Source organism: Carya illinoinensis, chromosome 9 (assembly GCF_018687715.1).
Source record: "Carya illinoinensis cultivar Pawnee chromosome 9, C.illinoinensisPawnee_v1, whole genome shotgun sequence".
Taxonomy (NCBI): domain Eukaryota; kingdom Viridiplantae; phylum Streptophyta; class Magnoliopsida; order Fagales; family Juglandaceae; genus Carya; species Carya illinoinensis.
The window spans coordinates 28,659,992-28,681,796 of record NC_056760.1 but is presented as its reverse complement, the minus strand read 5'-3'; the positions used below and the strand labels follow the sequence as shown (position 1 = coordinate 28,681,796).

Sequence of the window (21,805 nt, the reverse complement as noted above, 5' to 3'; positions counted from 1 at the left end):
AATATATTAAGATATCATTATTATTAAATAAAATAGTTTAATTATTTTATAAAAAAATGCTATTTATTATATTTTTTAACTATTATCTTCTCATATTTTTTCTGCGTATTAAATGATTGATAAAAACAAAAAATAAAAAATAAAAGATATTTTGTTAATTATTTAATATAACTTTAAATTTTGATTTGAAGATAATAATTAAAAAGACAAATAACATTACTTTTATTTTATTTGCCGAGATAACGACTAAAAAAATATTTATTTACCTTCGGTTGGGACTTGGATATTATTCAGTGAACAGCCAAACAATACAGGGCTTTTATTTCGCCGACTCAACTGAGGAGTACGTAAATATAAATAAATCGAGGGCGCGGCTAGGCTCGATACCTAGCTAGAAATTGCGACAAAAAAGATGAGCAGCGACGCAAAAAGCAACGGAAAAGGATTTAGTGGAGGCCGTTTCAGGTCGAGAGTGGAGCACTACCTCTACAGTGGTGACAAGAAGCACGTCGCGGCTGGCATCGCCATCATCACCGCCATCTTTGGCGTCCCTTGGTTCCTTATGAGTCGAGGTTAGTCCGTATATCTTTTACTATATAATTTATTACATCAGCATTTAATTGGGAAAAAATGTCAATTGTTGGCGAGAAAAAAATTCTCTCTCAGATAGGACTTGCTCGAATTCATAATTTCGCTGCTTCTGTAAGTAAAATAGAAACTAAAATCCATTTGTCATAGGGTTTAAGAAGGGTTTGGAGGCTGTACCTTACGGGTAATTGTGATATCTATCTCGCAGATGTTCAGAAAGATATATTTATATGATTGATACTATCAAGTCTCTTTATAATCTAATTTATTGCACAGCGCGTTGAGAATCGACTCGTATCTCTGGCATCATTTATAAGATGCAATTATGATATGATTTTTATTGAGGTCTATAACATCCATTCAAGTTAGCTATCAATGGCTCTATCTCAGGATTGTGTAAATGATCTTAACTGAACTAAATGCCATTAATAGCATATATTTAGCTAGAATTTGATATGATAAGCTGTTGATATATCTTATAGGAGGTGTGTATTGACTTGTAATTCATGCTATCAAAGTAAGAGGATCAGATAAAAACTTTAATACAAGAAATGTGAAAAAAAAACATAATAATCTGAAGCTACAATTTTTTGCATTCAATTTGAGACCAGAAAATAAAGCAAAACACATCTTACTTCCAAATTTTCTGGGATGTGGTGGAAAAGTCTGATGAAGGTTTACCATGATTTTCACATCAAGAATAGATTTGTAAAAAGCCTTGATGCAATATTTATAGCTCTTATTCCGAAGAAGGCAAGGGTCGTTGACATCAAAGACTTTGACCCATATGTGTTGTGACCAGAGTCTACAAGATAATCACTAAAGTCCTTGCAAAATAGATTGAAGATGGTGCTACAAAAGATCACCTCCCAATCTCAAAATGCCTTCAATCAGGGAAGGCAAATTTTAGACTCAACTCTTATCACTAATAAATTTTTGGATGGGAGAGTCATATTGGGGATGCCAGATGTTCTTTGGTGTTTCTACTATCCATATTGAGAAGGTGTGACTTTGGGGATAAATGGTGTGCTTGGATAGTTCATTGCATCTACATATTGAGTTTTTTAGTTTTAGCGTATGTGACTTGCTATGGTGACCCTCATCAGAATTAGTTAAGCATTAATGCAGGTCCTTTATCAAGTTTCTCGGTGGGTACCTGAATGTGAAAGGACTTCTTATCTCACACCTTTTATTGCAGATGACACACTAATATTTAGTGAGACAAATCCTGAACATGTGGTCTTTTTTTTTTTTTTTTTTTGCCTTTTTAGTATCAGAATTGGAAGTTAAGTTGGCCAAATTTGAGTTAATCACAGTTGGTGATGGGTGAATTTAGACGGTTTGACCCGTATCCTAGGATGCAAGGCATCTTTTGTTCATGTGATGTACCTTGTATTCCCATTGAGAGCTCAATTTAAAGCCATGTTGATTTGGGAGGGTATTGTTTAAAAGTTGGAGTGTCAGTTGGTTCCATGGAAAATGATGTATATGTCTAAGGGACATAGATTAAGCTTGATTAAAAGCACCCCTCTCAAACCCATCCACTTATGTAACACTCCCTTCCCATAGGTTAGGAGTGTTATGTGCTTTCGTAACTGTGCCCGGTAAAGAGGCCCAACATAATAAAAATACCTAATTTGTTGAACATAAATTCACAAAAAAATAACCAAAAATATTAGAGAGCCACGGGATTATATTACTATGGTACCCCGCCGTCATCCTCCACCCAAACCCTAAGGCACCCTGCCACTGCTACAGACAAGACCAACAAGCTTCGGCGACTCCACTGAGGGCAATCCGGCATTGCTCCTCCCTCCAGCAACCTAGAGTGTCTCTGGGCTCTCTCTATGTCTTTCTCTTAAGGCTAAATCGACGAGATTCTTGGTGACGTTAAGGAGATCTCTCGAAGATGACATCAACCGTCAAACCTATGCCTCTGCCACCGCCATAGACAAGATTGATGGGCTGCAATGACTCCTCTGAGGGCACTCTGGTGTCGGTTCTCCCTCCGGCAACCTAGATTTTCCACTCCTTTGGTTCGTCGGCACAGATCTGGTGTAGTACCATAACATCTTTTCTTGTATAACATCTCAGATCTGCATTTTATTCTCGTATAACATCTTTTCTCCTTTAGATGATGAAGCGAGATGATCCTGGGAGATGATCTTGTGATTTGGGATTAGAGGATGACGACGAGTGACGCGGATTCTTCTCAAATGGTGAGAGGTGGTTGAAGATGGAATAAAAAACTTTCATTTTTAGAAAGAGGGAGGAAATAGTTTTCGCATCTCTAAATGTAGTAAAAGGATGGCTAAGTTCATGTGTCTATTTGGGACGATAGCTTCATGGGTGGCTAAGGGGATAGAGGATTGTTTAGAACTCATCTGTCATGAGGGATTCTTCAAGGAGCTAAGGATGGGTAATGGACTTCTCATCATTCAACATCATATTAATGCAAGGAGCAATTTTTTGGAACTCTCAGATTTCTAGAATGGAAGGAGGAAAAGTTTGTTAGTGATCCCGGAAGGCGCAAATGGCATCGGATGGAAAGGTTTTCTGCATTCCATTTGAAGCGTCACTAGGTCCAAAGCCGCTAATCCAAAGCATGCAAACAGAGGGGAGTCTGTTGATGGAAAGACAGTGGGAAGGCCTCCCTCGGTCAAAGGTGCCTCATACGCCTCAGTGTTGAGGTCACCAGGGGGTAGTCCGGCAGAAAATATCTCCGTTGCGGAAGGAAAGGGTAAGGTACTTGTAGAAGACAAAGGCTGTCAGGTGACATTGGGAAAGTGGAAGGTAAGCACCATGTGTTGCTGCTAGGTGGAATGGCTGCCTCTATCGGGTGTTTTAGGGTGGGAGAAGTGGAGGGGGTCTTGTGGGTTGGCAAAGGGGATTTCAACACCGTCACAGATAGGGTCATCAGGCGCTAGCATCACTATTCATGCCAGTATCACTTAAGACATCTGCAGCTTGCCATTTAACTGCCTCAGTCACCAATTGCAAATGGGGATGGTACCTTTTTCCAGGGTTCACTTGTAGTTGAAGATGGGGGATCCTTCTAGGGTTTTGAGTACTTTGGAAGAAGCAAACGGGCCTCTTTCAGAAGATGAAAATAGGGTAACAGAAAGTAGTGCTTCCCCTCCTGTTCTCTACCTCCTGACGGAGCAGTAGGGCCTGACAAAGTGGCATTGAAAGGATTGTCGAGGGTGGAGTACTTACAAGCAATGTCCTCGTCGATGGAACGACAACACCTACGCTAGAGGTGAAGGAACCTTTAATGGTGATAGCAACAATGAAAATCAACAATATTGCTATTGAGGAGGTTTGAGATTTGAATGTAGGATATGGCAAGGAGGAAATTATGGGTTTGTCGTTGGTGCCTTGTGAGGAGGAATGTCTAGGGTCGGGAGTGTAGTTGGGAACTGTCTGGGGATAATGTTGTTCCCCCAGTTTCTCTTCCTCCGATAAACAATATAGCGGGTCCATTGGATTGGGTTCTACATAAGGTTAACGAGATTCAGTATATTGTGGGGCTTTCATATGGAGGATGTGAAGACCAGTTTAAAGCACTATTCACTGCGATTGAGGCGGGCCACTCGCTTGAAACGAAATCAAGTTTTAAGAAAAGCAAGGAGTTAAAGCATCTTTCTTGGGCAATCAACTACAACGCTAATGGAGGTAGCTCAAGTCGAGGGAAGACTAAAGAGAGGGCATTATGAATACGCCTCATAGAGGGAGTTTCGGGTGGAGTATTAGTCTTACAAAAAACAAGGGGTTGGGGTTGGGGAGGTGTATTCTATTCCAATTCAGGCTTGATGTATTTTGAATATATTTCTAATTTTCACGAGCTTTTTAGGTCATTGGGAGCTCTCTAGAATGGGTTAGGTGTTTTCTTGTATACGTCCAGTGTATTTGGTTACTCCTATTGATATATATAAACTATTTTTACTTACAAAAGAAATAACAAAAAATATAGTTTCATAGCATGAAAATCTAAAATTGACTTTTTAATTGAAAAAACACTTATTAACTAAGCTCAAAAACCCCTTGACACATCATCTGTGCTTGGCCGTTAGCTCGTCAACACTCTTCTTTACCTGGACATTTTAAAAACATAAAATAAAAATTAAAAAAAAAAACAACTAAAATGAGTCGAATACTCAATAAATAATACATCATATAATAAACATAAAAAACTTAGGGTTTTCTTGAAAGGTGTGCATACTTAACACGTTACTTATACTAACATAAACATATAACAGGTACTATGCATAACTCATTAAACTTGTCTTTCCCTTTCTTTAATGGCCAGCCCAACTTTTTTTTTTATAAGTAAAAATATTATATATATTAATATCAATAGGAATAAACAAGTACACTGGCTGTATACAAGAAATACTTAGCCCATACTAGAGAGCCCCTAACGACCAATAAGCCCATGAAAATTATAAATTTATCCAAAATACACCAAGCCCGAATGGGAACAAGATACACCTCCCCAACCCCAACCTGAAACTCGAAACTCCCTCTATGAGAGCGGCTTCATAATGCCCTCTCTTTAGTTTTCCCTCGACTCGAACTACCTCCCTTAGCATCATCATAGTTGATAGCCCAAGAAAAATGCTTTAACTCCCTGCTTTTCTTGAATCTTGATTTGGTTTCAAGCAAGTGGCCCACCTCAATCGCAGTGAGTAGTGCTGCAAATTGGTCATCGCATCCCTCATATGAAAGCCCCACACACTACTGAATTTCATTAATCTTATGCATAACCCAATTTGATGATGAACCCACTATATTGTTTATCAGAGGAAGAGATACCAAGGGAATAATATTTTCCCTAGACACAGCTTCCAACTGCCCTCCCAACCCTATACATTCCTCCTCACAGGGCACCAATGACAAACCCATAATTTCCTCCCCACCATCTCATGCATTCAAATCCCGAATCTCCTTAGCAACTATATTATTGTTGTCCATTGTTGATGTCACATTTGAAAGTTCCTTCACCTCTAGCGTAGGTGTCGTCGTTCTATACACGATCAGTATACCACCAGTCATCTAAGTACAAATTGAATAGCTTTCTCCGTAGAAGATGGCCGCTTAATAAAGATACCATGAGTGCATTGCACTGGTAGTCATGGTACTATGTCCATGCTACTAAGGCATAGCCTTTGCTTCACTATGGCTGCAACTTGTTATTATCCCCAGCTGCCACCGTTCCTAGTCCAACTCCAGCAAGAATTGCCCTCTCTCAATGTTTTGATGTAGTTCTGTAGATTTCCTCAAACCTACTTCTATTCTCTGCCATTAACAATGATTTTCTACTAGGGCTACATAAATTGTAGTGGCTCTGCTGCACAAATCTTTGTATCTGTGTGAGATTGTGTATGCGTTAACATCTCCCTTTACAACTTCAAGAATTGCTAGGAAGCTTGTCTCCAACCTGCAGTATGTCACCTTCACTCTCTAGTATTTTATAATTATATTTTCTTACTATTCAAGCCCTTATTGATGATACCTTACATTGAAATGGAAAAGTTAAAGGTTGAAATACATCTAGGACCTATTTCTGTTTGCAAATCCAGGTTTGAGAAGTATTGGGGACGTTTAATGTTGGTATCTTCTGTTATATTTCATGTAGTTCAGGTCATGCATGCATTTTAATTTGGTGCTAAATTCTGGGACTGTTGTTATGTTACTATTTTACCCAAGAGCGTGTTTTTGATTGATAACCCACTAATTAGTAATTCCTCGACCGTGCGAAAGTATATCTTATAAGACAGATAGAGGTCTTAGGTGTACCTGCATGCCTGTTTACCTTTCTGCTTTTACTATCCCCAAAACTAAAAATTGAAAAAATAAAGAAATTGTTTGTGCTAATAAATTATTTTCTTCTTGTAGGAACGAAACACCAGTCCCATCAAGATTACGTGGAAAGAGCTGATAAAGCACGGAGTCAACGACTTTCTTCAGGTTCATCTTCCGCTAAATGATTCTTGAAAGCTTTCGGTTGAAGGGGTGGATTTCGCATGAGCATTTTGACAGTTGAAAAGTACGTGTTTGGTACCATCTTTCTCTTTCAACCTTGGATATGCACGTCTTTTGTTCGTCCATAACAAATACGGAACTTTGTTTCTGCTAGCTGATTTATCAGAAAAGGCATATTTTTTACTGATCTTAAACATTAAAAATTGTCTTATTGTTAATTTGGTTTGATTTGTGGAGGCTGCCTCTCCCGTATGAGGTTATTCTAGGGGATGATATTGGTTTTCCAGTTTCTGGACTAGGTGATTATATTGATTAGTATATCAAAGTCGATGAGTTGTGGCTTTTGATGTTTTTAGCCAACAAAGATATTTCTTTGTGAGAAATGATAATTGCAGTCGTGAGTGCACAAGTGTCATGCAATTATTTTAAAAAAAGTGAATAAATACAGGACCTACATGAAAAAAGAAATTAATTTTTTAATAATAGATCTCACTCTTTTTCAAAGTGACTGCACGGCACTTGTACACTCAACAACCGTACGTAGCATTATTCTTTCTTTGTATGCTTAATACTTATTGGTGTAGTAATGCATCTTGGGACATTTACTTATTGAGTATATGTCCCAAGATTTAATGGCCTATTAAATCCCTTCTCATTAGTTGAGAATGTGGATTTTCTATCCATTGAACCATCGTACATAACATTATTATTAGATGTTTGAATTCATTAGTGTTGTTTAATTAAAATGGATAGAGTTGACATTGAAAATTTGTTGTGCTCATGTGTAATGTTTGTGTTCATTATTATGTGGATGGATAAGGTGTAGCTTATAAATATATCGATGATGTGGCATTCTTATTTATTTATTTATTTCCTAGAAAATCTGTAGTAGCATTTTCTTTGAAAATGTAATATTGAGAATGTAATTTTATTATTGAGACCATGTAAAGTGATGTGTTTCACTTCTATCAATATGTGAATGAGTTGAGTTTTTAAGACTTCTATAAATTTTATTTAAAAATTGATTAGATGTGGTATTTTAACTTATATAGTGGGAGATGATTCCTAGCTTTTTGCGAAACTTTCGATCTGCACTATGTATGAAGGAATTTCATGGTCTAGTTGGTTTTTAAAATAAAATTAAATGTATTAATGTCAATCTCGTTTAATGAATATAGTGATAATAACCAATAAGAAGGAATTGTTGACCATAAGAGAAAATGGATGGAATCAACTATATCATGTGGCATATGAGAATCTAGCATCAGCTTAATGAACAAGAGGTCATAGAAAATATGTCTCGCCTTTGATACAATTTGAGGAAGGGTACTTCCCAATGTCATCATGATATGGAAGCCCATTAGACCTGGCAAAAAAAGATTAGTGTGCATGTTTTACCATGCTTCGCAATATGAACAATGATATTATTGGAAAGCTTGAAACTTGCCCAAAATATGCAGAACTAACTGAAAGTTGCTAAATTATAGACATCAAATTTTCATGTCATGACATAATTCCAAATTCAATGGCATAGGAATAAATCATCTTTTAAATTATTAATCCATTAGAATTCACATAGGGACAAAGCAATTATTCATCCAATCAATCTCTCATATAGTTGTTAATAATACATATAGCTAGAAATGTATGTTTAAGGCGAAACTCTTATTCAATAGGGCTTGTCACATTCAGACGTTGTAGGAATCTTAGTTTAGTATACATAAAAGTGCCCTAACTTTAGTTGCTTAGCATAATCATTCATAATGGTTGCTTAGCACAATAAATTATCAATGATTCTGTTCATTTGAACTAAAAGAAAAAAGAAATGAATATAAATATCCAATCATAATGCTATACATGGTTTAATGGATAGATAACTCACATTCTCAATTAATGAGAAGGGGCTTAATAGGCCATCGAATCTTGAGACATATCTTCAATAAATAAAAAATTAACGATAACAAGTATTTTATATGATTATTTTCAGAACTCGAATTAAACAAAAATTATATGTATGAACTTGGTACACAAACCTAAGCTCGTACTTGCCAAAGGTTTCAAGATGGCCGCAGAAAGACACTGCACGCTCCTACATGTGCCTTCTGCCCCTATGGGCTTTGTTTTAGATTAAGAAATAGCGTTGTCTCTTTTACATGTAGAGAATGCATGTCACCTCCTCCATTTTCGATGTTTCTGGATGTCAAAAAACAAAATTTCTTCATCTTAAGGTACATGTGTGTCATATCGTGGTGATAAACAAACCGAAAAAAGGAAGGGTGATCACACTCTTCGAGATTGAGAGTGGGGCTGATCAAAATGGTACTATCCATCGTCTTCCTCCTTAGCCCATTTTTAAGAATTTTTCCACTTCGAAGACTCATTTTCAATTGGCCATAATTTACTCATTTAAAGTCCAAATCATGCTTATGGTATGTTAATTTAAAACTTATAAACCCAGCTTTCTAATATAAAATTTGTTCTCAAAAAATAACAAAGGGGTTTGTTAAAATTAAGCCCAAATTATTGTTCCTAACATTAACTTTAAAATCTGGGTTTTCTCTCACCACATGCAATAAAAGTTCACCAAATTTAAGGAACATGTTTATGATATTGTAAGGAATTTTTTCATGTAAGAAATATGATCTTAAAATATAAACGTAGCCTCTAATGAAAAATATAAAAGTTTAACAATTATAACATATCATCAATTATATACTTTTAAACTCATTCCAAACTATCAAACAAAATGTAATTACATTCATAAAAGGGAAAGCAAGCAAAATGAGCTTTGATACCAATATTAGATAATGTTAATTCAAATTACCTCAATCATAGTAGAATTCCCACAAGCCTAGATCTTTAATTTTCTTATAGTCCACGTCAAATTGTTGTGATTGCACTTATACATCACTTAGTAGGATATTAGAGTCTCCCAAATAATTCAACACTTTAAGATAAAATGGTTGTGGTAGTTTTATTCATATGAATCAATAGCACAATTGGACAGGTCCTCTCCTGCGAAAAGGTTGAGGTTTCTCGCTTAGTCCTGTGACTAAGCTGGTGTATGGTGTCTCTTAGGTGCAAGCCTTTAGAGTGGTTTCTTATCAATGGAGGAGGACATCACCCAACGTTGGGGCAATCTTAACCTTACTGAAGAAGAGCAACAAGAGTTTCTATTGCCAGAGGATGCAGTCTCGGCTACTAAGCTCAGGGGCAACCACTGCCTCTTGGCTTTGATCCTCAATGATTGATACGCTAACAGAGATGCATTCAAGACCACCATGTCTAAAGTGTGGAACACAGAAGGATGGCTAACGTTTAGGGACTTAGGTATCAACAAGTTTTTGCTAGAGTTCCAACTTATCTCTGATAAGGAGAAGGTCCTATAGGGAAGACGTTGGTCCTTTGACCTTCACCTTATCTGCCTTAAGGAGTTTGAAGGAGTTTTGACTCCAAATGAGGTGCAGTTCAACACAGAACTCTTCTAGGTTCAAATTCATAACCTACCATTTGCAGGGATGAATGAGCTAGTGGGGAGGAGGATAGATGAAGCTACAGGTAGGGTGCACCTGGTGGAGGTGGATGGTCAGGGGTATGGATGGGGGAGCTTTCTAAGAATAAGGGTAGAAGTCAACATTACAAAACCTCTGAAAAGAGGCAGGATGATCAACCTGGGCGGGAAACAATGTTGGGCTTACTTCAAATATGAACGTCTCCCCACTATATGCTACAAGTGTGGTTTATTGAAGGATGTTAACGGCAAGTGTTCTAACTTCAACCTAGTCCCTCAGTCCCAAGAGCAGTATGGATAGTGGTTGAGGGCATCTACTGCCCCCCATCACCAACTCTCTGTGACGAAGTATGGAGGGTCACCTACATCTTCTTCACAGGGATCTCACTCACGAGAACAAGGCCAGGAGAAGGGTGCTCATCAGGGTGGCAGCAGGAAGCCTCAACCACCACCAGAGGTGGAGGTACCATGGCAGGAACCACCAGGTATTGTCCAGTAGTTCACATATCAGTCCAACGAGGATAGCAACTTCCCTTCTGAACAGGCCTGCAGACTGTCACACGGCTCTGAGGCACTTCAGAGCATGGGGAACCATAAAGTGTACAATGGAGATTTTCTGTCTATTCATGGGACTGCAGGGCACAAGTCAAGACACAAGAGCCAAAAACTACCATTTCCATGAAAAGTTCTTACAGGCTAGTTGAGCAAAGCCTTAAGGTTAAGGCAAAGTCTCCAAAGCAATCCACTCTTGTGAAAAGGTATGGTGAAATCACCCAGGGGCTAGAGCAGTAAAAAGAGTCCAGCAGGTGGAAAAGGGACCCCCACCCAAAAGAGGTGGTAGTTAAGAGCATGGGTTGGCCCATCTAGCTCTATGGACCAACCAAAGGGAGGGGAGATGGGCTTTGAGCAACCCAGTAAAGCCCAGAGAAGGAAGGCCCAACCTGAGACAGGAAATAGAGTTAAAAAGATACTTAAGGCTTCTTGATGAGGAAAAGGCTGAGGGGATCAGTGCAGGGGCAGAGGCTGCTATGCAGTCCTGCCTACCCACATGAAAATACTATGCTGGAACTGCTGAGGGCTTGGAAACCCTCGGACAGTTTGTGAACTTCACATGTTGGTGAAGGAAAAGGACCCCCTGGTAATGTTCCTATCAGAAACTAAATGTAGAAGAGAGAGGATAGAAAAGATTAGGAATAAGCTGGGCCTTGACCAAAGTTATGTGGTTGACAGTATAGGCAAGAGTGGTGGATTGGAAATGCTTTGGAAAAATGAAGTGAATGCTCAGTTGACCTCTTACTCTAGGGGCCACATTGCAGTAACCATAACACCTGAGTATAGGGGACAACCATGGTTGATGTCAGGCTTTTATGGGAACCCATCAGCTGAGAAAAGGAAAGGCAGTTGGCAGCTATTAAGAATGATAAAGCCTGAGAACCAAACCCCATGGCTATGCATGGGGGACTTTAATGAAATACTCAGCATGGCAGAGAAGTCAGGGGATGCCTCTAGGCCTTTCTCTCAGATGGAAAGGTTCAGGGAAGCACTAGATGCTTGTGAGCTTAGTGACTTGGGATATATAGGCTCAAAGTTCACATGGAGCAACAAGAGAGATGGAGGTGGTTTCACAAAAGAAAGACTGGACCGAGCTATGGGAAATGCATCCTAGCCTTTACTCTATGGCACTTGGAAAGTTCATGTTCTACCTATCATAAACTCTTATCATTCCCCATTGCTAATTGCTTGTGATAACGGGGAAGGAAATGTGAGGAAGGGGCAGAAGTTGTTTAGGTATGAAGCTAGCTGGTCCAATAAAGAAGGGTGTAAGGAAACAATGGAAAGGGCTTGGATAACAACCCTCCATAGGGGCCATTCCCTAAGCTTCCTCAAAAATGGCTTGGCAAAGTGTAGACAACACTTGAGAAGTTGGCAGAAGATAAGTGAAGGTAACCAAACCAAGCAAGTTAGGTTGAAAAGTGTCATGATCCGACAATTGCATGACTTAAACCAAGGGGATCTTAATGATACCATAAGAGACCTGCAAAGAGAGGTGGATGGAATGCTGGTAGGGGAGGAAACCAAATGGAGGCAAAGGTCCAAGCAGTTATGGCTCAGGAATGGGACAAGAATTCCAAATACTTCCACAAATGTGCATCCCAAATAAGACAAACTAATACCATCAAAGTGGTTAAAAATGAGAGAGGGGAATGTGCTGGGGACCATGAAGGCATATGCTATCTTTTCCAAAGGTTCTACCAGGACCTGTTTCAATCCTCACAACCGAGAGGCATTGAAGAGGTACTTCAAGACATGGAACCAATGGTGACACCAGAGATGAATAGACAATTGCTAGTGGAGTGCAGTTTTGAGGAAGTTAAAAGTGTTGTTTTTGAGATGCAAAGAATCCCCATGCCCAAATGGATTCTTTGCTGGATTCTACCAAGACAATTGGACCACAATAGGAGACAAGGTGGTTTCAGTTGTGAAGGAGTTTTTCTCAACTAGGTCAGGAATAGGAGATAGTGGAGAGTTCGGTTCGGTCCGATCCAGTCCTGAGGGGTTTTATGGACCGGACCGGACTGGACCTATTCGGTCCAAGGTTTTCCCACCCTGGACCGAACCGAACCTCTTAAAGATCGGGGCGGTCCGGTCCCATTCGGGACTGTTCGGTTCTAATTACGCCCAAAGAATAACGCGATAGTTGTAGCACAACTTTGGAGTGTCGATTCCACAGGGAGACAAATTAAAAGAATAGCAAGAGGAACAAAGAAACTAAAGAAAAATATTAAATAAGTAATAGAGAACAAAGATTAATTTTAAATGTAAATTCAAGTGAAGCAAAGTAATTAATAGAAAAAATACTCAAATTTGACAAACAGTAGAGCGTCGGAAATCCCTTGCACAAATCTACTATTTTAATTATTCTTAATTCATTGGATAGCTCAATTAGGAACTCAATTCTTGCAATTCTCAATCAGAAGGTATAGATTTATAAACCAGACTTAAATCAAATGTAACCCTTTGAAAAAACATTCACCAGTTTTAAAAAACGTGAATTACTACCCCTATTGATAAAATCCAATGACGACAATATACTCAGGAAGCGATATTGCAACAAAAAACTAAATCAATATAGATAAATAATTGATCCAAACATAATCAAAGAACTAATCCATTCAATAGAAAAAGCATGACTGAATCCATAAACAGAATAAATTCTATGATTATTCGGAGAAGAAAACATCAACGATGAATTGAGAATGATAAAACAAAAGAGTTTTAGCAATTGAAAATTAAATACATGAATTAAGAATAAATTAGAAATACCATCTAATGTGCAAGTTCATCCCTAACTCTACTTGAGAATTTAGTTACCTATAAATATAATGGACAACAAAAATCTCCAGAGAAAACTGAAGCGAACGGTGGCCATGGAAGTGATTTTCTCCTCTCTTCAGATCTGTCTCTTGTGCCTCTTCCTCCCCCTCCATTTCGTGCTAATGATATGCTTATATAGGGTAGGAAAGAAACCCTAATGTCCTCTTAATTTCCGCATAAAAAAATTCGCCTAAATTTTAGGACTTATCTTGGCAGCCACGTATGGCCTTCAGGAGTTCGAATTTGGAAATCCTTATTAAAGACAAAGTTATAGCCCTTTAAGATAGCTTTCCAATGCATCAAGCATCGCATTAATCCGATATGTGAGTAAAAAGATACAGTCAAAAGATTAAAGTATGTCCAGACTGTCTCCTAGCGAATTTCGGACTTGGACTTCTTGCGGTTTCATTTTGTGATTTTTTTCTTTTTCTTTTCTTCCAAATTGCTCTCAAACCCCATGAATGTCCTCCTTTGAATTTGGCTGGGCTTGACTTGCTCTTTTATAAACTCTGAAATTAGACATAAAAAAAACTGCTTAGGAGTATCCCAACGTAAATAGAAATTCAATTTAAGAATACATATTCATTCCTATGATTTCTATTCACATTTTAGCATTTTAGTCCAATAATAGGGTATATAGAGTGCACTTTCGCACACTCATCACACCCCCAACTTACTCTTTACTAGTCCCTAGCAATTTTCATGTCAAAACAACGAAAGAGACCAAAGAAAATCACACATAAAGGCCATCAAGTCACACTTTCCAGATTCACATATCAAAACAATCTAAGGAATCTAATAACCCATCAAGATCAATCCATCTATAGCAATCCACAGAGTGTGTGTGTGTTCTTCAAGCCATAACCATCGTACCACTAACCTTGACACATGCAACATCAAGAACATCTTAAGCAAAAGGTTCAACTCCATAACTCACGGGTATAATAGTGTTTCATGTAAAGGCTCTCTCTATGGAGTTGACATGGGTGTATACACACTCTCATGGAAAATTAGGCAATTATGTAAAAAAAAAAAGCAAATATTGATCTTATGACAGGAACACTAACAAATGAGACTTCCATCAATCTTTCCAACAGCTTACTTAGGATTAGAATTGTCAACAAAAAAGGTTGTAATGTGGCTTGGTTTTGGGGTTATATAAAAAAAAAAAGAATGAAAGGGATTCAAAAACTTCCAAGTACTTACAAAGGGAATTTTATTAAATATCTCAATAGACCACACTTCTCACTTGATATACTCTCCAACTTTTCAGATCATCAAATAATAATGTTTTTCCTTCTTCTTCCTCTTTTTTTTTCAACAATTTGATAGACAAACACATGCCACTTTTGTATTCTTTCCATCTCTACCAACTTTTTTTTTTTTGGAGCTCACTCAATTGAACACTTTGCAACTTGTACTCTTCTCTTTTTTTCTTAATTGAAAATGATAAAATTAAAGAAAGAAAATACAAATTCCACACCTAGTATACACTTGGAAGTAAAAAGGATAAGAAAATCTGTGTATAGGTTATACTCCAATGTGGAGATGCATGGATAATATGGGCATATGAAAAGAAAAAGCTACAAGTGTTTATTGGCTCAAAGTTGGCTACTAGGGGTCTATGATGGAAATGATAGCTTGAAAGGCTCAAACGTTAATCCTAAGTTGACCTTCGTCATATCCCAAGTATATCCACCATTGTACCGCAACCCATGTAATGATATTCTCAAAAGAAGTGCCCAATTCAACAGATCAATGAACGCTTATCACAATTTACTGCATTTCTATGCTCTCAATCCTCTCCAAACTCACATGAATACTTAAGCAAAAGAGTTATCTAGCTACATGTGTCAAACCACCATCTTACCACAAAACTTGGATAAGTGCATTAAGGATTCTGTGAATGTTTCAGCAAAAAATGATTTGGTGGGTTTGGTGAATTCACGAAGATGGCTATGAATAAGAATGAGTACACATGTGAAAATGATACACGTGTGATGCAAATTAAAAAAAAATTGACACATGAAAATATGCTAGTGTTTCAACAAGCATTTTAAATACTGAATTTGCACCACCATCCCCCAACTTAAATGAAACATTATTCTCAATGTTTAAGAATCAAAATTGAATGAGGAGTTACTGAAAATGGTAGAATACACCTGATGAGTGACGTGGGTAGCTCCCTAAACACCAAAGATGGTAATCTGAAATGACGAAATGAAACTATCCTGCAATCAAAAATAAAGAAAACAACAGCAAACAAAAAGGAAAAGAAAGAAAATAAGAAAAAACAAAAACAAAACAAAGCAAAACAAAATAAATAAAGAAATACATACCTTGGTAGTGTGGTCAAGGTTGATAGATTGGATCCACAAGTGGAATGTCTTCCACTTCCGGAACTTGCCTATCAATTAATATTTTAAGGCGTTGACCATTTACTTTAAAGATCCAACCATCCTTAGGATCTTCTATTTCTACCACCCCATTTACAAAAACATTCCTTACTAAAAATGGGTCAGTCCACCTAGACCGAAGTTTTCCTGGGTGCTTATGGAGTCTAGAATCATATAAAAACACTCGATCATTAAGCTTAAACGTTTTTCTCAAAATATTTTTATCATGAAACGCTTTCATTTTAGCCTTATAGATTCTAGAGCTCTCATAAGCATCATTTCTCAACTCCTCTAACTCGGTTAACTGAAATTTTGTAAGTTTACCTGCTTCTCCCATATCAAAATTGAAATGCTTAATGGCCCAATAAGCTCGATGCTCGAGCTCCACAGGTAAATGGCAAGGCTTCCCAAAAACAAGCCTATAAGGTGACATACCTAAGGGAGTTTTGAAAGCTGTACGATAGGCCCAAAGCGCATCAACTAGTCTTAAAGACCAATTTTTGCGATCTGGATTGACCGTTTTTTCTAAAATTTGCTTAATTTCCCTGTTTGCAAGTTCTACCTGTCCACTTGTCTAGGGGTGGTAGGCAGTAGAGATCTTATGTACCACTCCATATTTTTTCATCAAAGCCTCAAAAGAACGGTTGCAAAAATGTGTACCCCGATCACTAATGATAGTACGTGGTGTACCAAATCGAGATAACACATTCTCTTTGAGAAATTTGATTACCGTCCTATTATCATTGCTCCTGCAAGCTGCTGCCTCTACCCATTTTGACACATAATCTATTGCCACAATAATATATTGATATCCAAAAGAAGGAGGAAATGGTCCCATAAAATCAATGCCCCAACAATCAAAAATTTCAATCACTAAAATTGGGTTTAAGGGCATCATATTATGACGGGATATAACTCCTAACTTTTGACACTTTTCACATGAGCGACAATAGATGTTTGCATCCTTAAATATGGTGGGCCAATAAAATCCACACTGCAGAATTTTTGCAGCGGTTTTCTTTATTGAAAAGTGGCCCCCACAAGCTTAAGAATGACAAAATTCCAAGACGCTAGCAATCTCTTCATCAGGGATGCAACGCCTTAAAATTTGGTCAGGGCAGTATTTGAAAAGAAAAAGATCATCCCAATAGAAATTACGTACCTCAGTTATGAACTTCCTCTTGTCCTGAGCGCTCCAATCCACCGGTATCTCACCTGCAGCCAAATAATTCACAATATGAGCAAACCATGGTAGAGAAGTAATAGATAGTAAATGCTCATCGGGAAAATCATCCCTAATTGGCAGGTGGTCAGAGGTGTCCTCAAATGTGAGCCTCGAGAGATGGTCAGCCACTACGTTCTCCACTCCTTTCTTGTCTTTGATGGACATGTCAAATTCCTGCAAAAGTAAAATCCATCGTATTAACCGTGCCTTAGCATCCTTCTTTGTAAAAAGGTACTTAAGGGCTGCATGATTCGTAAAAATAATAATAGGAGAACCAATCACGTAAGCATGAAACTTATCCAAAGCAAACACTACAGCTAGCAACACTTTTTCAGTGGTGGAGTAATTCATCTGAGTACTATTTAGAGTTCTACTAGCATAGTAAATGACAAAAGGCTTTCCCTCCCTTCGTTGTCCAAGTACAGCACCTACAGCAAAATCACTTGCATCACACATAATCTCAAAAGGTAAAGTCCAATCAGGTGGCTGCATTATGGGTGCTGAGGTAAGCTTGCCAATTAGCGTTTTAAAGGCCTCTTGACAATCTTGTGTCCACTCAAATGGGGCATCTTTAGTTAGGAGGTCACATAGTGGTCTAGATATGGTGGAAAAATTCTGTATGAACCTCCTATAAAAGCCTGCATGACCAAGAAAGGATCTCACGTCCTTTACTATCCTAGGTGTAGGCAACTTAGAGATTAATTCAATCTTAGATTGATCTACCTCTATCCCCCTAGAAGAAATAATATGCCCTAACACAATACCTGAAGGTACCATAAAGTGGCATTTTTTCCAATTCAAAACCAATTCCTTCTCCTCACAGCGAGTCAACATCCTCTCTAAATTCAATAAGCATACATCAAAAGTAGATCCAAAAATAGTCAAGTCATCCATAAAAACTTCCATGCAATTTTCAACCATGTCACTAAAAATGCTCATCATGCAACGTTGAAAAGTAGCAGGTGCATTACACAATCCAAATGGCATTCTACGAAAAGCATAAGTACCGAAAGGACAAGTGAAAGTGGTTTTATCCTGGTCTTCTAATGCAATTTCAATTTGATAATAACCAGAATAACCATCCAAGAAACAATAGAAAGGATGACCAGTCACATGCTCAAGAATTTGATCAATAAAAGAGAGAGGAAAATGGTCTTTCCGGGTGGCAGCATTCAATTTTCTATAATCAATGCACATTCGCCACCCAGTCACAAGTTTTGTAGGGACTAGCTCTCCCAGGTCATTCTTCACCTGACTTCTTAGGAACAACCTGTGTATGACTTACCCATTTACTATCAACAATAGGATATATGATTCCTGCATCTAATAGTTTCAACACTTCATTTTTCACCACTTCTTTCATAGTAGGATTAAGCCTACGCTGGGGGTCTCTACGAGGGCTCACTTAGGATCCAAATTAATTTCTCACCTTGAGACTCAGACAATTCAGATGAAATAATAACAGGAAAAGTATCACCTGGACCAAGGAAAACATGCTTTAAACCCTTAGGCAGAGGTTTCAGTTCAACTTTGGGTGCTTCCACACTTGAAGGAATTTGCTTTTCCTCTCTCTCAAGCAACTCCTCAAACTTCGGTTGCCAGGCCCGAGTGCCATAATCCTGAGTTCTATCAAAGATAGCACAAATATCAACTACATCAGATGGATTACTGATAGAATCAAACTCAGAATTAACAAGAAAATACTCAAGGGGGTCAAAATCATGAGCTATAGAAACTCCCCTTTCTATGAGTGAGTCAATCATGTATGTCTGGTGGCTCTCATCATCATCTTCTGGCTGTCTTGCAATATGGAAGATATTCACCTCGAGAGTCATGTTTCCAAAAGAAAGCTTCATGAGCCCATTCCTGCAATTAATAAGAGCATTAGCAGTGGCAAGGAAAGGCCTACCTAAAATCACAGGAATTTTAAAAGTAGTATCAACAACAGAGCTAGTGTCAAGGATTAGGAAATCAACAGGATAATAAAATTTATCAATTTGAATTAGAACATCCTCTACCACACCCCGGGGTACTTTGATTGAACGGTCAGCCAATTGTAATACCACAGTGGTTGGTTTGATTTCTCCCAACCCCAACTGCAAATAAATAGAATATGGCATTAGATTCACGCTAGCTCCTAAATCTAGCAAAGCTTGCCCAAACTCATGATTTCCAATGCTGCATGCAATGGTTGGGCAACCAGGATCCTTGTACTTGGGAGGAATCCGCTGCTCAATTAGAGCACTAACTTGCTCTGTCAGAAATGCTGTCTTCTTAACATGGTGCTTCCTCTTGACTGTACATAAATCTTTAAGAACTTTTGCGTAAGTAGGAACTTGTTTAATAACATGCAAAAGAGGGAGGTTAATTTTTACCTGCTTGAGATTCTCCAAGATTTCATTGTTAGGATCCAAAGTTCGCTTATTCAGTTTTAAAGCTTGAGGAAATGGTATCTTAACTGGGCTCTTTATTTCCTTGGCTTCTTTGGGCAGCTCGGCACCACTATTGCTTTGATCCTCTTCCACATCCTCTGATTTGTTCGTTGTTGGGATGTGTAATGACTTACCACTTCGTGTCACAATGGCATTCGCATCCTTCAAATTCTCTTGCGCCATGTGTTGACCATGGGGTACGGATTGAGCTTGAGAATGAAACTTACCTCGCTCATTCATTCTCAAGGAGCTCATCAATTTGGACACTTGGCTTTTTATCTCCTTATTTTCTTCAACAACCTGCGTAATCAAAGATTCAAACTTTTGGTTAGTCTTACCTTGTGCCTCAATAAAAGCATGTAAAGTATTTTCTAAGGGGCTCCTAGAAGATGAAGGTGCATGATATGGTGTAGGATATGATCTAGGGGGTTGTGCAGGCGGCTGGTTTTTAGACTTCCAGCTAAAATTGGGGTGATTACGCCACTCCGGATTATAGGTATCAGAGAAATGTGTAAAAGACTTCTTGTACATACCTAAGGCATTACATTGTTCCTCATATATCTCTCTCATCTTAACAAATGTGGGACACTCTTGGGCAAGGTGATCTACCCCACCACACACAAAACATGGTCCAAAAGACTCTGCATGATTAGCCACGTGTGTTGGCTTTAAGTCCTTAGTCTTCAACGCCTCTAGCTCTCTAGTGAGCATCTCAACCTTAGCTTTTAGGTTATCTTCTTCCCTAAGATGGTAAATTCCACCACCATTTATTTTTCCTGTAGGTCGTGATCTATTTGTGCTCTCAGTAGCACTAGGTCCAGTCCAAGTGTGAGCTTTTTCAGCAAGCTTATTGAGGTATTCTATAGCCTCATCAGGATCTTTCTGCAAGAACTCACCATTACACATCATCTCCACAAATTGACGCTCTCTAGGTGTAAGTCCCTTATAAAAATAGCTCACTAAGCGCCAATTCTCATACCCATGGTGAGGACACATACTCAATAGCTCCTTAAATCTCTCCCAAGACTGATACAAAGTCTCACTGTCCTTTTGTACAAAGGTGGAGATTTGCCTTTTTAAAGCATTGGTCTTATGTTGGGGAAAGTATTTATTAAAGAAGACCTGAATCATCTCATTCCATGACCCAATAGATCGTGGTCTCAAAGAGTATAGCCAACTCTTAGTTCTATCCTTCAAAGAGAAAGGAAAGAACTTAAGTCTCACAATGTCATCAGTTGCATTTTGACTATGAAAAGTCGCAACTACTTCCTCAAACTCCCTAATGTGCACATATGGATTTTCATTTTCCAAGCCATGAAAAGTAGGGAGTAACTGTATCATCCCTGTTTTAAAATAGTAGGGAGTAACCGTATCATCCCTGTTTTAAAATCCAATTGGCGAATATTAGCTGGAAACATGATGCATGATGGTGTGGCTGTGCGTGTAGGGTGGAGGTAATCCTGAAGGGTTCTAGTGGGTTGATCTTCGTGTTCACTCATTTTCTCAGAATTGGAAGAATTATCAAACAAATGATCAGAAAAATAAAACTCAGACTCTAACACAGGTCTACAAGCAAACCGACCCAAGGCGTCTCTATACCTGTGCATGCAAGGTAAAGAAAAATGCAACACTAAAAAAAACTACAAAAAGAAAAAGAAAAAAAAAAAAAAAGATGCAGCAAGCTAAAATAGGAACGAAGTTACCGCCTTTACAAACTGTTGAAAAGAAAAACTATCTCACAATTCTTCTACCGCGTTATGCCCAAAGAATAACGCGGTAGTTGTAGCATAGTTTTGGGGTGTCGATTCCACAGGGAGACAAATTAAAAGAATAGCAAGAGGAACAAAGAAACTAAAGAAAAATATTAAATAAGTAATAGAGAACAAAGATTAATTTTAAATGTAAATTCAAGTGAAGTAAAGTGATTAACAGAAAAAGTACTCAAATTTGACAAACAGTAGAGCGTTGGGAATCCTTTGCACAAATCTGGTATTTTAATTATTCTTAATTCATTGGATAACTCAATTCCTGCAATTCCCAATCGGAAGGTATAGATTTATAAACCAGACTTAAATCAAATGTAACCCTTTGAAAAAACATTCACCAGTTTTAAAAAACGTGAATTACTACCCCTATTGATAAAATCCAATGACGACAATATACTCAGGAAGCGATATTGCAACAAAAAACTAAATCAATATAGATAAATAATTGATCCAAACATAATCGAAGAACTAATCCATTCAATAGAAAAAGCATGACTGAATCCATAAACAGAATAAATTCTATGATT

The 21,805-nt window shown here is 38.0% G+C and overlaps 1 protein-coding gene and 1 non-coding gene across 2 annotated transcripts; both read left to right on the top strand.

The window, feature by feature from the left end:
• The first annotated feature begins 309 nt into the window (after positions 1-309).
• Positions 310-6,937, top strand: LOC122275184. Its single transcript, XM_043084157.1, has 2 exons — positions 310-572; positions 6,487-6,937. The coding sequence occupies exons 1-2, from the start codon at positions 413-415 to the stop codon at positions 6,576-6,578; spliced, it is 252 nt and encodes an 83-aa protein (XP_042940091.1). The 5' UTR covers positions 310-412; the 3' UTR covers positions 6,579-6,937.
• A 13,551-nt stretch (positions 6,938-20,488) lies between these two features.
• Positions 20,489-20,596, top strand: LOC122277868. Its single transcript, XR_006229177.1, has one exon. It is a non-coding gene; the product is annotated as a small nucleolar RNA R71 (small nucleolar RNA).
• The last annotated feature ends 1,209 nt before the right edge of the window (positions 20,597-21,805 follow it).